The sequence below is a fragment of the Monodelphis domestica genome, chromosome 1 (genome assembly GCF_027887165.1).
Source record: "Monodelphis domestica isolate mMonDom1 chromosome 1, mMonDom1.pri, whole genome shotgun sequence".
Taxonomy (NCBI): domain Eukaryota; kingdom Metazoa; phylum Chordata; class Mammalia; order Didelphimorphia; family Didelphidae; genus Monodelphis; species Monodelphis domestica.
Window position 1 is genome coordinate 51,129,760 of NC_077227.1, and position 17,684 is coordinate 51,147,443.

Sequence of the window (17,684 nt, forward strand, 5' to 3'; positions counted from 1 at the left end):
AGGGATGGAGAAAGCGAGAGATGGAGAGAGAGATGGAGAAAGAGAGAGAGAGAGAGAGAGAGAGAGAGAGAGAGAGAAAGAGAGAGAGAGAGAGAGAGAGAGAGAGAGAGAGCGCTATGCCTTTAAGTTAAATCACTATGACAGCTGAGTGGAAGATGGATGAGAGTGGCTAGGAAAACCAGCAGGCTATTGCAGTAGTCCAAGTAAGGGTGTACGCCCAGATGGAGAGTGAGTAGAAAGAATGGGGAGTAAATGAGAGATGCTTAATGACAAAATTCCACAAGAGACTGGCTCTGTGGGATGAGTGGAAATGAGGAATCAGGGATGATACTGAGGCTGGGAGCCAGAGTGCCTGGAAGGATGGGTGTGTTGAGAACTCCTGGATAGAGGGCTGTGATTGGCAGGGGAAACATTTCCTAGGCATCACCCTCTCAGAATGCAGCTTTCTGTGGGAAGAAGGGGAGTTCCCGGTCAGTACCAGCTTCAGAGCTGCCTTGTTAGCTACCGGAAGTCTGGGCGTTTTTGGATTCGGTCTTCTAGAGAGAAAATGAGGGTTAATTTCTGGACAGCACCAGCCTCTTGTAGAGAAAAGAAGCCAACAAATTGGGCTTTCAGGGCTAGTGGAGCGGCAGGGAACAATGATACAGAAAAGTAAAGCATCTGGAATTTGTCCTCTGCTATCACAAAGAGTAATTTCCATTTTGATGGTTTTGCACATAGTAGGGGCATAATAAATGGTTTGGGGGTGAGATCCATGGCAGTGGCAGATATTTATACATAGGTATAGACAGGGGCTAGGTGATGAGTCCATTTTCTTCACATAGATAAAGGTATTAATTACACTCTTAAAAGACACTCCTCTATTGGCATTTAAAAAAACAAAACCCTTTCTGTCTTAGAATCTATACTGAGTATCCATTCTACTGTAGAAGAGCCACAAAGGCTAGGCAATTGGGGGTAAGTGACTTGCCTAAGGTCACACAGCTAGGAAGTCTCTATTAGCTTTCTGGGCCTGGACAAAGACAGAAAATCTCTGGCACCAAGGCTGTAGAGGAGGGGATGAGAGCAAGAGTGGATTCCATGCTTACCTCGGCCTGTGTGAAGTTCCTCAGGGCATCCCCACTGCTCCCCAGCCGAGAATGGGTCAGCCGTCCTAGCCAAGGGCCCCGCTCAACAAAGTAAAACAGGTGATGGGGGTCTGTATCTTCATTGGTAGTCACTTTCAGGTTTCGGTTGGTAATGGTCTGGAAGGTTCCTGCAAGAAGGCAATTTCAGAGCTCATCAGCTTGTGGGTGGTTATAGGACCATCGATTGGAAGGAAACTTGGGCGTCAATTTGGTCCAACCTTTTCATTTTACAGATGACAACGCTGGGGCTCATAGAGCAGCAGTATCTTTCTTAGGGCCACCCAGGGAGTCAGTGACAAGGCTGGGATTTGAACCAAGGTCCCCGAGTCTAAACGCAGTAAGCTCTCCAAAGTTTCATGCCAGCAACCTGCCCAGGGACTGCTTGGTAGCTAGAATCTAGAGAGTAACTAGGGTTCTTGGGTAGGCTTTGCTACTGCTCTGAGTCTGATTGGCTGAGGTTGAGGGGTTTCTTTGTTCTCCTCAACTGGCAACAGGAGTATGAAGAAGTCCAATCCATCACTACGGAGCTCAGAAGTACTATTCCACAGGCTAATGGTCCCAATAAAGACCACAGTCACAGAGTAGATAAACAGATCTTTAGTTTTCAAGCAGACCCACCTGGACAGATGGTAAGGGCTTGATTGCTTTCCACAGTGATTTGTCGCAACTTTTGAGCCTTCACAGCAAAGAAGTGTCCTGGTGAGACGTTATCGCCATCGGAGAGGTTGAAATGGAATCCACCATCCAGGGGCCCTGGAGAATGACAGAAGGTGGGGCCATGAAAATGGTCTTGACTTCTCCATATTCCCTAGGGATGGGCCTCTTCGGGGCAGGGAGCCCTCTGCTCATGAGGGGTAGAGGTGGAATGTTTCCTAGGTATCAGATACTTTGGGATGGGAAGTTGGGGGTGGTGTAGGGGCCAGGGGAGGCAGGGGAGTTTGGGGAGTGGGTGGGAGGAGTATTGGCCAGGGAATCAGGGAGACCATTCTAGTTCTGACTGAGGGTTGCTGGGCAAGTTTCTTTGCTTTTCTAGGTTCCATTTCTTTAAGCAGAGATAACTGTCACCTCTTACTCTATGAAGATGGATGGGTGGGGGTGAGGGGAAAGGGAGAGTGGGCTGGTTGGGAGGAACTAGTAAAATAATAATATGAATGATTTAGGGGGTGAAAACTCTTTAGGTCTACCACACTTCAGGTGGAATCTTGCCCTAAGACAGAGAAAATGAAGGGATGTCTTTCTACTCTGGGGGTTCTGAGAGGCAAGATGAATGGGGAAGGTAGTATCCCAACTGGGAAGGAAAATAGTATGTTCTTGGAACTCTTCTTCCATGGAGGGCAGGAACTTCTTCTTGAGGAGAGAAGATTGGGGGGATGAAGATGACGAATTTGGGGTATGGGGGGTAGGGTAGGGTGGCTCAGGGGTTTGTAAGTATTTGAAGGGTTGTAAATTGGAAGAAGGGTAAAACTTGCTCCATTTGGTCCAGGAGCAAAGAGCCAGGAGTAATGGGTGGGAGTTACAAATTTGCTCTTGTGTTGATTAGAGCTTCTCTCAAAATGGAATGTTCTGCTTGGCAGGTAGTGAAATCCCCCTCACTAGAGATGGTCCCACACAGGCTGAATGACCCCCTTATTGAATATGAATTAAACTAGATGAGATCCCGTCTAACTGAGATTTTATGATTTGTGACTCAATATCTGAAATCCTGTTTTCTTTCCTTTAATGTTTTTCTCAAAACATCTTCTAACTTGGGCTACCATGCCCAGCTGCAGCATCAGTGATGCTAATTCAGTACCTTCCCCACTGAAAATTGGGACTCTACTCCCACCTCCCCAGAACCACCCCAGGATGTGATAGGTGAGCTTTCATTCAACTCTGCCCAGATATAGATCTTCTTTATTTCCTGATCATCTCCAAATTATGCCATCAATGTGTGTATCTCCCTTCAGCTCCTGATTATGTGCTGAATCCCTCAATTCTAATGTAAGCTCCTTGCCAGGGATGGTGGTACACAGCAGGAATCCTTGCTATTGGGGACACTGAGGCAGGTGGATTGATTGAGTTCAGGAGTTTTGAGCAGTAGTTGGGCTAAAGGTGATCAAGTGTTTGCCCTGAATCTGGCATCAATATGGAGTGTGGGCCATGAGACTGCTTCAGGAGGGGCAAACCTGCTCAAGTCAGAAATGGAACTGGTTAGAGCTTCTGTACCCACTCAGTAGTGGGATTGGCTATTGCTCTTCTACTCAGAATGAGACAGGAGGGAGATCCAGTCTGAGAGAGAGAGAGATGGGGAGAGAGACAAAGACAGATACAGAGAGACAGAGAGACAGAGACAGAGAGTGGCAGTGAGAGAGACAGAGACAGAGAGACATAGAGAACTAGAGACAGACAGAGAGATAGCGACAGAGACAAAGGGGCAGATAGATAGATGGAGAGACAGAAAGACAGACAGAGAAAGACAGAGAGACAGAGAGGAAATAAAGAAGGAAGGAAGGATGGAAAAAGGAAAGAAAAAGAGCATAAGCTCTCTGAGGGCAGGAACTGTCTTCCTTCCTTTGATTTGTATCCCCAGTATATAAACATAGTGCCTGTGCATAGTAAGTGCTTAATATTTATCTATTATGTAGCTATATATGTCTTTTTGTCTGCATGTCCATCTCTCTCTCTCTCTCTCTGTCTCTATCTCTCTCTCTCTGTCTCTCTGTCTCTCTGTCTCTCTGTCTCTCTGTCTCTCTCTCTCTCTCTCTCTCTCTCTCTCTCTCTCTCTCTCTCTCTCTCTCTCTCTCCATCCTCCCTCCCTCCCTCCCTCCCCCCTCCCCTTTCCCTCCACCAACCTTCATGGACAAACTGAACGAGTCCATTATTGATCTGGGCCTGAGTGAACTGCTGGATCTCTGTCCTTGGTGACAGCCTCAGCACCATCCTCCCATTGGTTGGTGGCTGGATGGAGAAGACCAGATCTTCAGGGAGGGAGTCAGCATCTTCTCCTTTCAGGATATCAGGGGTGATCTGGGCTGTGGCTCCTTCCCACATCTGTAAGTACATTCCAAAAGTTAGATGACCCCCAGTTAGAAGACTCAGGACCCTGATGGAAGGAAGGGCACATAAGTTGCTGCTTACCATCCATTACCATATTCATGCCAAATATCAGGACTGCCTTTTTAATATGGTCACCTCCTTCCCTTTTCTGTCCAGCTACTCCAAACCTCCAGTGACTCCTCACTGATCAGAGATCATTGAGCTGGTTCACCTCAGTTTGTCATTCAAAACTTTGTCTGATCTGGTCCACAGCACAGTGAAAATATCACAGATTTGGCAACCTAGGTCTTGGGTTTGAATCCTGGCTTTGCCACTTATTACATATATGACCTAGGGCAAGCCACTCATCCCCTCTGAGTCTCAGTTTTCTACTTGTAAAATGAAGAGGTAGGAAGAAATGACTCTAAGGTACCCATCTCCTTTGGGCAGCATCTTCATTCTTACCACCCTCAGCTCTCAAGCCAGGTTCTGCTCCTGCCTACCCTTTGCACACACCAGGGTCATTTCTGTCTTGGTGCCTTTGCTGAGGTTTTTTTCTTATTTAGAATACCACCCCATTCCTCTCTCCCATCTGAGCCTCCCCCAAAGCTCAAATCCCACCTCTTCCAGGAAGCATTCCCCGAAAACTTCAGCCAAGGCTACCTTTTCCCTCCCATGATATATCTTGCATTATCATTGACCACAAGACCTAGGCACCCATTACACAAAGCCCTGGATCATTCTTTTCTATTATCTTCCCTAAATATGGATCTGGTCACTCCTCTGCTCAAAACTCTTCAATCATCCTCCATTGCCTTCTAGTAAAACTGAAACTCTAGAACCTGACATTCAAGGCTCTCTTGAAACCTTCTCTCAGAACAACTCCCATCAATTGACACCTATTCAATTCCTTCTATGCACCAGGAATGTACTGAGCACCAGGGATAAATAAAGAGGCAAAAAGCAGTACTGTCTACAGTTCTGTGGGATCCAGAGGAAAGAGTGTTACATTTAGGACCAAATCCTAACTCTGTTACTTATTGCCCGTGTGACCCTGGACACTGGAACTCAGGACTTCCTGACTTCAGTTCTGTATCAATTAGCTGCCTCCCTCAGCGTTTCTGTTCTCTCCAGAACTGTTCTTCCCTCCCAAGTAAATATTTTGTTTCCTTTGACTAGATTTTCTCTCTCCTGATATGTGTAGATGGTGTGAGCTCCTTAGGTGGACAGCCTGTTTAGTCTTTCTCTTTGTCTACCTGTTACCTTCCACAGTGTCTAGCACACAGTAGGTGCCAAGACATGGTATTGTTTGATTTCTGAAAAAACAACTAGCTGTGTGATGGTATTAAAGGATCAGAGGAAAAAGAAGCCGAAGGACACCCTAGAGATTGTTGAATCTCCATTTGAATTTCTCATTTTAAGAATTGTAGGAGATGCAGGGCTATAAGGGCTGGTTCTTAAAAAGAATGAAGAAGTTGAGGCCCAGTGATGTCCAGGACCAAACCAACGTCACGTAGCTATGAAAATGAGGCCCTTGTGATGTCCAGGGTCCTAGTATGTGAGGCTATGTGTTGGAGGATGTAGTCCTTAGAAGGAATGCCAATTCTGAAATTCTAGGACTTAAAAAGACTTAAAGTTTAAAAAAAAAAAGATGTTTTTGAATGGCTACCAGAGACAGGAAACTGAGCGATGTATAGAATTCTAGAGATAAATGTGCTAACAGCATGTCTAAACTTTAAAAAGTGGGGAGGTACACGGAAGATGGAGAGTGAGGGCCAGAGAGGTGAAACTAGAAAGTAGACATTGCATGTGTGATATTATTTTGATAATGAAAGACATATAGCACCTAATGATATTTTTTCATATTTGCCTTTCTTCCCTTTATCTCCATTCTCTCCATTTCACTTAGTAAATATATCACTGGGTCAAAGGGGATGTATAAGTTACTGACTTTTTGGGCAAAGCAAGTAGTTAAAAAAAAAGACAGAAAGAGACAAAGGAGGGGGAAGAGGGGGGTAAGAGAGAGTGAGAGAGAGAATGAGAGAGAAAGAGAGGGAGAGAAAGAAATGGAGAGAAAATGACAGAGAGGGAGGGAAGGAGAGAAAGAGAAGAAAGAAAAAAGAAGAGAATAAGAGAGATAAAGAGAATGAGAGAAAGGGAGGGAAAGAGAATGAGAGAGGGAGAGAGAGGAGAGAGGGAGTAAGAGATGGAGAGAGAGAAAGAAGAGAGAGAATGAGAAAGAAAAGTGAGAATGACAGAGAGAGAGAGGGAAAGAGAAGAAAAGAAAAAGAGGAAGAGAATGAGAGAGGAATGGAGAGAGACAGAGAAAGAGAGAGAGAGGGAGGGAGAGAGAGACAGAGAGAATGAGAGAGAGGGAGAGAGAGTGAAAGAAAGGAAAAGGGGGAGGGAGGGAGACAGAGACAGAGAGAGACAGAGATGGGGAGGGGGGAGATAGAGATTGAGAGAGAGACTGAGAGAGAAAGAGAGGGAGAGAAAGAAAGGGAGAGAAAATGACAGAGAGAGGGAGGGAAGGAGGGAAAGAGAAGAAAAAAAGAAGAGAATAAGAGAGATAAAGAGAATGAGAGAAAGGGAGGGAAAGGGAATGGGAGAGGGAGAGAGAGGAGAGAGGGAAAGAGAGAGAAAGAAGAGAGAAAGAAAAGTGAGAATGACACAGAGAGAGGGAAAGAGAAGAAGAAATGAAAAGAGGAAGAGAATGAGAGAGATGGAGAGAGAGGAGAGAGAGAGAGAGGGAGAGAATGACAGAGAGAGATGGAGAGAGACAGAGAAAGAGAGAGAGGGAGGGAGAGAGAGACAGAGAGAGAATGAGAGAGAGGGAGAGAGGAAAAGGGGGAGGGAGGGAGACAGAGACAGAGAGAGACAGAGACGGGGGGGGGGGAGAGAGACAGAGACAGAGACAGAGACAGAGACAGAGACGGGGGGGGGGAGAGAGAGAGAGAGAGAGAGAGAGAGAGAGAGAGAGAGAGAGAGAGAGAGACTTGAGAGATTGAGAGACAGAAAGACAGAGACAGAGGGAGCTCAATCCAGTCTCTGGCTGTGACCACCTCAGAGGAGCTGCTAGCTCCTAGCTGCCAGGTGTCTGTCGTCCTCATGCCTGGGGTAAAAGCTGAGGAGGAGAGTGACCCTGCTCCCCCAGGGCCCTGCCCCTCCTCCCCAGCGGGCGCCAAGCTGGGGTCTGTCAGTCACTGGAGCCTCCCTGGGGACGGTCCTGCTGCCAGCTGAGCTCCTCCTAGTTACTGACACCTGTCCTCTAGGACCTGGGTCTGTGTCTGCTTCCCTCCTCCCTGCCATGGCCCCAGCCTGGGGGTGGAGGGAGAGGAATTCCTCAGACCCAGAGATGGTCTTACGCTGGCAGAGCCCCCAAGGAACATGATCCCAGGAGGCTCAGGAGGGCTCTGGTGCCGACCCCCCCCCCCCTTCTGGTGGAGATCCCGGATCTCTTTCACTCTCCAGGGAGGGCTCAGACTTAGATGCTGGCTGGGGAGTCCAGGGATGGAGCCTCATTCCCTGTCGGCCTGAGCCCCCTGGGAGAGGATAATAGCCATGACCAGGGGACTAGTTTGGAGGCAGAGGGAGTAGGAAAGGGATCTGAGGGAGGGGGAGCCCCAGGCAAACCCTGCTCCTATCTCGGCTGGGCTCCTGGAGGTTCCACCTGCCCTGAAGAGCCTGCAGTTTTGGGGAAGGGCCGATGTGGCTGAGGAGCTTTCAGAGCCCTGGGCTCCCTCCGTTCCAAAGAGCCAGCCTTCATGGGGGAAGAGGCTGGGGCCCTGCCTCCTGGGCATTGTGGGGATGGGGCAGGAGCTAGAGGTCAGGTCTGGCCCAAGTGCTGCCTTTCTCTCTGCGCCCCGAGGCCAGCCAGGGGTTCGGAGGCTCTTCAGTGTCAGTGGAAGGCAGGCTGGTGAAGCCTGAGGGCCCTTCTCTAATCCTGCGGTTAAACCACTGAAGGAAGTGCTGTAGATCAGTTAGAGGTGCATGAAAGTGATGCCTCTGCTTTCCCCTTTGGGTTCCTAGACCACTTGTCTAGGAGACCTTTAAAGGCCCTGTTAAGCTCTAAGTCCTGTGATGATTTAATAAGAAAAAAACAAAACAGAATAATCAAAGCACTTTACAACCATCATCTCACTCCATCTTCACAACCACCCTGGGAGAAAGGTGCTTTATTGTCCCTAGTAAACTGAGGCAAGCAGGTGAAGTGACTTGCCCAGGGTCACACAGTTAAGTCTGGCTACACTTGAACTCGAGTCCTCCTGCCTCTGGGCCCAGAACTCTCCTCACTGTGCCCCAAGATCATAGATTCAGAGCCGGAAGTGGCCTTAGAGGTCAGAAGTTCAATCCTTCCATTTTACAGGTAAGGAAACCGAGGCACTGAGAGATTAAGTCACTTGCCCAGCGTCATCCAGCTAGTTGAAGTCTGACTCCAAGTCCTCTCCACTAAGTGTCTGAAAGCTAAGACTAGTTTGGATTCTTTGGTACCTGAGCGCACTGCCTTCCTTCCATGTCTCTCCAGCATCTCCTGCTGCCTGGTTAGACCCGGGCCCACAGTAAGTGCATCGTGAGGGTTTATTGAGAGAAGGAAGATAACAGGCAGAATCTGCCTCCCAGAACTCAAGGGAGAGCCCCGTCAGAGCCAAGGAGAGTCTCAGAAGAGTGCAGCCCAGGGCTCTGGAGGGCTGAGTGGCAAAGGGGGCAAGAGCCCTCTTTACAAGCAGGAGAACTACTGGAGAGTCAGTTATCTGTGTGGTCAGAGGAGAGGGAGTTCGCTGCCGCTGCCGAGGTTCGATATGCAGGATGGAATCTGCCTCTGATGCTCTGCACTCCTGCTGCCAGCCAGGCACTCAGCACAGACCCAGAGCTCCCCAGGCGCCCCTTCTTCTGCCAGGGGAGGAGAAGGAGCCTCTACCAGCAGGCTAGTGAGGCTCTGGGGGAACATTTCCACCCAGGGCTTCTCTCTACCGCCCCACCTCCACTAGTAGTGACCCTGGGGATAGTTATAGTAGGGAAAATACTAGTACTGTTACTACCACTACTGGTAAGCACAGGAGGAGCAGCAGTAGTAATAATTATAGCAGTAATGGTAATGATAGTAGTAGTATATGACTAGTAAAAGCAATGACAGTAGTAGTAATAATGATCATAGTAACAGAGGTGGTAATATCATCAGTAGTAGCAGTAGCAATTGTAATGGTAATAGCAGCAGCAGTATACTACTCGTAGTAGCAACAGCGATAGTAGAATTATTAATAATTATAATAACAATAATATCAGTAGTAGTAATATTCTAGTTGTAGCAACAGCAATAGTAGACTCAGTAATAATTATAAGAATAGTAATATCAGTAGTAGTAATATACTACCAGTAGTGGCAACAGCAGTAGTAGAATTATTAATAATTATAATAGTAATAATATCAGTAGCAGTAATATACTACTAGTTGTAGCAATAGCAATAGTAGAATCAATAATAATAATTGTAACTAATACTATCCGTGGCTGTAGTAGTAATAGTAGCAGAGGCAGTATACTGCTAGAGGTAGCAATGACAATAGTAACCACAGAAGTAACAACAAGGATGGTGATGATGACGGCGATGACGCCAAGTCCCTGGGGTACTTCACACATACATGCCATCCGATGCCCGAGATAACCCCATGAGATGGCTGCAGTGACTGCTCCCCCCCACCCCCGCACAGAAAGGGGAAGTGACGAGCCTCAGTCCCGCAGCCAGGAGGGTGACATTCAAACCCAGCTCTCGCGACCTCAGCCCGGCAGCACTCTCTCCGTCTTCCCCGCCAGACTGCTTTTCCCTCCTCCCTCCCTCCCCAGGCGGCTGGATGTCAGTTTCTCCTTCAACAGAACGAGGGTGTCTGAAAGAGTTGTCACCCCAGGACAGTGGTCCCAGGAAAGTCGGATGGGGGGGCAGGAGTGGGGTGAGGGGTGCCGGCTCCCCTTCTCCCTCTCTCCTCAGTCATTGGTGAAAGTGGGAATGCGAGGTGCTTCTCTCCAAGCGCTCCTCAGATCCCTGTGTGCTGTGGCTGCCACCTTGTGGCCACCCTCAGGCACTGAACTGGATGGGTGCTCAGTTTTCCCCCTGCCTCTGCTCATCAGCGAGCACATCTGATTTCTTCTTCCCCTCCTGGGCTTGGTTATTGAGGGGAAGGAAGCTTCTGCAGCAGAACCTCAAAGGCAGAGGTGGCCAGGTCTAGGGATGGGAAGTTCTGCGTTCAAATTTAGCCACAGAATCTTCCTAGCTGTGTGATCCTGGGCAAGTCACTTAATTCTCATTGCCTTACTGCTCTTCTGCCTCCACACCGAGCAATATTGTTTCTAAGCCAGAAGGTAAGGGTTTGAAAAATTAAAAGAAATTCCAGGACAGTCTCTCATTTCTCCGTGGACCTTTAGCACCTGGCACAGTGCCAGGCACACAGCAGGTGTTTAATAAAGGCTTTTGGATGGATTTACTGGCATCTCCACCCTGTGGGTGATTGTCCTGATATTCTTTCCTCCATAACTCTCAAAGACTCCAACTTTAGGCAGAAACAAAATTCTCTGTGACAACCTGGCTTCCTGCCTGAGTCTACTTCTAGGAGACTTTGGAAGAAAATGATTCAGATGACTTGGAACCAAGAAGAAAGTTCTTTGGGTCGGTTCTCCAGAGATCTGAATTCCAGTTCTGGTTCTACTTTGTGAATTCAAGCAGGACTCATCACCTTCATAGACTTGTTTTCTCAGCTGTAAAATGAGCAGAAGGGCTGCCCTGAGTATCTCAGGATGGCTGGGAATATCACTCCATGGAAGAGATGGGGAAAAGGTGGGGAAGCTAAAAGCGGGGCATAAGGGCACAGGGGTGGTCTTATTATTATTATTTTGGTCTTGACTTTTTTTTAACTCTTAGTATTTGTCTTAATATTTGGGCTAAGCAACTGGGGTTAAATGACTTGACTAGGGTTGCACAGCTAGGAAATGTTTGGCATTTGGCTCTCTTCTTCCTTCCTTCCTTCCTTCCTTCCTTCCTTCCTTCCTTCCTTTTTTTTTTAAACCCTTACCTTCTGTCTTGGAGTCAATACTGTGTATTGGCTCCAAGGCAGAAGAGCTGTAAGGGCTAGGCAATGGGGGTCAAGTGACTTGCCCAGGGTCACACAGCTGGGAAGTGTCTGAGCCCAGATTTGAACCCAGGACCTCCCATCTCTAGGACTGGCTCTCAATCCACTGAGCTACCCAGCTGCCCCCCTTCCTTCCTTTCTTATCTTGGAGTCAATACTGTATATTGGCTCCAAGGCAGAAGAGTGGTAAGGACTAGGCAATGGGAGTTAAGTGACTTGCCCAGGGTCACACATCTGGGAAGTATCTGAGGTCATATTTGAACCCAGAACTTCCTGTCTCTAGGCCTGGCTCTCAATCCACTGAGCCACCTAGCTGCCACCTAGCTGCCCCCTCCCTCCTCTCCTCTTTTCAATGGACTTTGAATAGAAACAGTTTTTAGGATGAGTTGGTCTTCTGTTGTTTATTCAAGTATGTAAAATTGAATGTTCCATGGACTCTGGCACAGAGGGATAAGCCAAGCACTTTTGGTAACTGAACATATTGTGATATGGTGGGATGAAAAGTGATCTTCTGAATTTTTTGGGGAAACATCATTAGGACAACAATAACTTACATGTGTATCATGCTTTAAGGTTTGCGAAGTGCTTTTCAAGTATCTTATTAGATCCTTGTAACAATCCCAAGAAGCAACTATTATTATCATCCCCATCTTCCAGATGAATAAGTTAAACGACTTCCAGATGAGAACAGTTAAACGACTTGCCCAAGGTCATAAAGAAAATCAGTGTCTGAGACAGGATTCACACTCAGGTCTCCCAATTCCAAACCCTTCATTGCACTGTACTTTTTAGTTCCTAGCTAGAATTCCAGAAGCAGATAAGAAGACAAGGATGACATGTACCCTTCTCATTATATTCCCACATGGCTTTAGTCCCATCATTTTGAAGTGCTGGACTTCATTGTCCCCCACAATCCTCCAGGACCTTTCCAGGCTTATCTCCTATTACACATCTTTACATATTTTCTCCTCTATGCAAACTGGACAAACCCTCTTGTTCTGTCTTTTTGGGGCATAACTATGCCTAAATCTTCATGACCCAATTTGGGATTTTCTTGGCAAAGATATTGGAGTGGTTTGCCATTTCCTTGTCCAGGTCATCTGACAGATGAGGAAACTGAGGCAAATGAGGCTAAGTGACTTGCCCAGAGTCACACAGCTAGGAAACATCTGAGACCATATTTGAACTCAGGAAGATGAGTTTTCCTGATTCTCAGGTCAGTGCTCTATCCACTGTACTACTAGCTTCCCAATTATTCTCCATGGCCCCAGAATACTCTCTGAACCTGTCCACCATTGTTCATTTTATTGCCTAGGCCTGGAATGGACTCCTACCCAGTCTTTAATCTAATCCCAATGCCACTTCTTCTAGGAAGCCATCTCAGATTTTCCCCCACCTCCTACCTGTGAAACTTTAAAAATTATTCCACCCTACTCAGACAGTACTTTAGGGGAAGGTAAAGTTGTAAACTCCTGATTGAACAATGAAGGTACTTAACTCATACCTTATAGTGAAGTAGAACTTTAAGCTAAGTCTATTTTTAGATCTAATACAAAAAGGTGTTAAGTATCTATAAAGGTTAAATTAATTACAAAAAGGTCAAGTAACTACAAAAGGTGAACTTAACAAAGAAGTGTGAAGTATTCAAAAGATATAATCTAACCAGAGAAGGTGAGAACTAAAGAGTGGACAGTCCTGGAGAAAATCTAATCAAAGAAGGTGAGAACTAAAGAATGGGCAGTCCTGGAGAAAAGTGTCTGCTGTGATTGGTAGATGTAAACATTTAGGGGAGGTGACATAAGAGAAAATTTCTTTAAAAGGAGGTCTAGAAAAGGCAGTTGAAGTCAGTTCAGCCAGTTCAGTGGAGAAACTGAGCCTGGAGAATCTCCCTCAGACAGCTTCCTTGAGACAGTCTCGTGGTCAGTGATAAGACTGACTCCCTTTCCCTTGGGCTCAGGGAGGCCCCTTTGGCCAAGGCCTTTAACTACTACCTGGCTCAGCCTGAGCCGGAGCAGTTTAAATTAACTCTTTCCTCTCTCTCTCTCTTCTCCTTAATTCCTTCTCTCTATATTAATTAAAATCACCATAATTTCCAGCTGACTTGGGTATTTTATTATTTGGGATTTTTCCCTGGAGATCAAATTAAATAGATTTTAAATCACAATGCTAAAATTATCTTACATACCCAATGAATCAACTCTTCAGAGCATATAGAAGACTTTGTTTTGTATCATTCCAATGGATTGCATGGAAAGACATTTACAATGGGCCAAACTCTAAGCCCTGGAGATACCAACAAGAAATTGGAGCTAGTCCTTGTTCTCAAGGAACTCCCATTCTTAAGTGGGAGAGAAAACACCGAAAGAGGGTTCAGATTCCTGTTCAGCTCCTGGAAGATGGCAAGGCCAGATGGTATGCAGATTTTGTCAGGCCCTGAGGACCCTGGGATCTTTATCTGCAGGGCAGATAATCAAGCCCCAGCCAAGAGGAGAGTGGGTCCATGGATCAGAGGGGACCCGATGACTTATCATGGAATATTGTGTGGTATGGTATATTACAATTCTCTGGGTCTGTCTCATTTATCACCGCTTGGCTGTGGACACCAGAAAGGCAGGGATCATAACTTGCTTAAGCTTTGTATCTCACCTGGAGCTTCTGTTCACAGTGGATGCTTGATAAATGTTTGGAGAATGAATAAATTACCTCTTACCAGCACCTGAAAAGTCCATCGTGTGTGTGCATGAGGGGGGCTGCCTCACTGGAAGCCTCAGCTCTGGTCTCTAGCAGAGTTCTTCAGGTGGATGATACCCTGCTGACTGTGTCATTGCTTGGTCCAGGATGGCTCTTTACAGAGCTGCTGCTAAGCTTTATAGTGGAAGCAGGAGCACTTTCTGGCTCAAAGCTGCTGTGATGCTCCTGGATCACTGATTTTGCTCCAGGAACATGGGAGGGGAAAGCTTCTGGGAGAACCTTGAGTACCAACTACCATAGCTTTCTACCTCTTCTTGGACCCAGGAGACCTTACCTGTACACCTGTGTTGACCGTGAGGGTTGGGACTTGGTCATTGAGGGGTAGAACAGTGATGCCAAAGGTCACAGGCTGGCTTTGTCGGTCAATCTCAGAGGCATTGGCCACAAGGATGAAAGCATCCATCAGGGTCTCACTGCCATCATGTACATAATGGATCAGCTGCTGTTCCACCTTTAGAGGGTAGAGAGATGGACACACAGACAGAGGGTCAGAGCCCAGACTAGCCTGCCTCTTCCTGCAAGGTCCTCACATATTGGGAACCCCTTTACTACCCCCCACATTTGGTCAGTGATGACTTGAGCTCCTTTGGGAATCCCTCAGGTCTAACCACCATCCCTTTGGCTGCATTGACCTCCCAGTGCAGTCATTCTTGTACCATTTCCAGTGGCTGCTTACTACCTCTGGTCAACTCTCTTTTTAATCCTTGGCTACCATGTCTTTTCTCCTTTTTCTCAGAGGGGGTTCCTGCCAGCACAGAGGGCAAGTGAAATTTGGTTATCTTGTCATTCAAGTCCTAGGGGATCTGGCAACCCTTCACCTTTCCAGACTTCTCTCACATCCCTTCCCTCTGTGTCCTAAACTCCAGCCTGACTGTATAACTTTTGACTCCTCAGATCTGCCCAGTGCTGGCCTATTTCCATTCTTTGTCTCTTGTCTAGAGAATGGACTTCCTCTCGTCCATTTAAGGCCCAGCTCAGATGCCACTTCTTGCAGGAAGTCTTCTCTGATTTCCTATCAACAGTGAGACTGGCCCTCTTTTTACTTCTCTCTATCCTCTTTACTCTCTAGCCACTGTGCCATTTAGCTGCTTCTGTCAATGCAGATTTGCTGTTGCTGTTGCTCAGGGCTGTTCTGCTGTTTGGTTAGTTAAGAGTCCTTTAATTCCCACTCTGGGGTGCCATCTGGGTGTTGCAGGAACATCAGAGGCCCTTGCCTCTGGCCCTTGCCCTTCCCTACTGGGGAAGGGGTCTCACTTCCTCTCTGGTGATGATAGTACCTCTCTCCATGTGAAGGTGCTGAGGTTTCCATCCTGGGGTGTCTCTCCTCTCTTGATGCTCCCATGCTGGGGTGGTTCCAGGACCAGGAACTCTAGACCAGACAGTGTGGGGAAGTAGGGTCCAGTGACCCTAAGTACTGGAGGGGCCAGAGGATGGGCACCTCCCTCGGGCACACTGAAGTTCTGGGTCTCCAGGGGGATGGTGACCGGCAGCACCTGCAGCTCGACCTGCACTCCTTGAAGGGTGGCTCCAACACTGGAAGCTACATCCAGAGTGAAGCGGTCAGTCCAGCCCTCTGCCTGGGAGTGGAGATATAGGACCCGGCCTTCATTCACATCCTCCTGAGTGAAGCTGTGGACAGGGTCCAGGCTGGGGGGCTCATTAGCTGAAGCTCCTTGAGAGACAGTCACTAGGTAGCCAGCTCTTGGCGGGTCAGTCACCTTGTATACAATCTCTGCAGCAGGTACATCTTCCTGGGCCACCTGTGGGTACAGGGACGAGGATCAGGTGATTGGGAGGAATGTAGGGAAAAATGGAATATTTAGTGGGAGGGAAGAGAAATTGCCATCATTGCTCTCTTTCTCTCTTTTTTTCTTCTCCTTCCCTTCCTTCCTTCCTTCCTTCCTTCCTTCCTTCCTTCCTTCCTTCCTTCCTTCCTTCCTTCCTTCCTTCCTTCCTTCCTTCCTTCCTTCCTTCCTTCCTTCCTTCCTTCCTTCCTTCCTTCCTTCCTTCCTTCCTTCCTCCTCCCTCCCTCCCTCCCTCCCTCCCTCCCTCCCTCCCTCCCTCCCTCCCTCCCTCCCTCCCTCCCTTCCTTCCTTCCTCCCTCCCTCCCTTCCTTCCTCCCTCCCTTCCTTCCTTCCTTCCTTCCTTCCTTCCTTCCTTCCTTCCTTCCTTCCTTCCTTCCTTCCTTCCTTCCTTCCTTCCTTCCTTCCTTCCTTCCTTTCTCCTTCCTTCCTTCCTTCCTTCCTTCCTTCCTTCCTTCCTTCCTTCCTTCCTTCCTTCCTTCCTTCCTTCCTTCCTTCCTTCCTTCCTTCCTTCCTTCCTTCCTTCCTTCCTTCCTTCCTTCCTTCCTTCCTTCCTTCCTTCCTCCTTCTTTCCTTCTCTCTCTCTCTTTCTCTCTCTCTCTCTCTCATACCTGTTTATAGGAAGACTATAACTTAGAGTAAGAATCTTAACCTTCAATTCACAGATCCTCAAAGAGTCCATGGTCTTAGTACTTCATTTCAACATAATGGGTCTCCTTTGTAAATGTATGTATTTTATTTTATACATTTAAAAACAATTTTCTGAAACGGAGTTCACAGGCTTCACCAGACTAACTGCCCAGGGGATCCCATGACACACACACACACACAAAAGGTATCATCGTGCCCTAAAGAATTACACTCATGTCACACCCTATTTCCCCAGTAGAAGAGATCCTGGGGTACAGGGGAAAGATCTTGAGGCCTAGAGTCAGTTTGGTGGTTTGAATCTTGGCACTGATGCTATTAGCTGGGTGACCTTGGACAAGTTATTTGCATTTTATGCCTTAATTTCCTCCTCTGTAAATTGGGGTTGAGAGATTGGATTAAATAACCTCAAAAGTCTCTTCAACTCCAACATTCTAGGATTCGTGAGCTAGTGAACACAACTAGGGGTTCCATCTTAAGACACAAGGGGGTGCCCTTTCTCTTCTCAGACTGTGGAAACAAGGTTTCTGCAACATCTGCTGAGCTGCCCTTTTTTCTACACAAAAGACTCTTTCTTGGGATAAGGAGGGTTGGAGGAATGGTGCAGGTGCCCATTCACCCACTACCACCAGTCCCGAGAGGGCCTTGGCCAGATTTCCTTATACATTCTGGTCTCGTCCCAACAGAGGGGGCTGCCTCCTCACTCTCTGGTACCCATCTTCTGACCACCTTACTTCCAGCCCCAAGTTGCACTAATCTTTTCTAAGCCCCATCTTCTGTGCCCTGAAGGAGAAGAAGATTAGCCTCTGAGATCACCATTTCAAGCTTGCCCATTTTACAGATGAGGAAACTGAAGCCTAATGGTCATTTGCCAAAGGTCCTACAGAGAATGGGCACCCAGTTCAGGACTTGAAACCATGTTTCCTCTGTGTGAGGAGACTTCTGCCTCTGAACCTCTCTTCACTGCTCCTTGGTTTACCAAAGGCATGAATGCATTCATAGAGAGTATATGTGTGTAAGGGGTAGGGGGGAAGATAGACAGAAAGACAGAGACAGACAGATAATTAGAGCCAGCAGGGATAGTCAGAAACAGGAGAGAGAGAGAGAGAGACAGACAGACAGACAGAGACAGAGCCCGAGAGAGAGAGAAAGGGAGAGACAGAGACAGAAAGAGAGAGAGAGACAGAGACAGAGCAAGAAAGGGAGAGAGATAGAGAAAAAGGGA

The 17,684-nt window shown here is 47.4% G+C and overlaps 1 protein-coding gene across 1 annotated transcript in view; it reads right to left on the reverse strand.

The window, feature by feature from the left end:
- CSPG4 (chondroitin sulfate proteoglycan 4) overlaps positions 1-17,684 on the reverse strand; it is a 99,510-nt gene that overhangs the window by 11,406 nt on the left and 70,420 nt on the right. The window contains exons 4-8 of the mRNA XM_056799211.1: positions 15,287-15,769; positions 14,284-14,460; positions 3,959-4,157; positions 1,746-1,880; positions 1,089-1,255 (exon numbers count right to left, since the gene is read on the reverse strand). Of these exons, the coding sequence (XP_056655189.1) occupies positions 1,089-1,255; positions 1,746-1,880; positions 3,959-4,157; positions 14,284-14,460; positions 15,287-15,769 (1,161 nt within the window). The remainder of the gene's footprint in view (positions 1-1,088; positions 1,256-1,745; positions 1,881-3,958; positions 4,158-14,283; positions 14,461-15,286; positions 15,770-17,684) is intronic.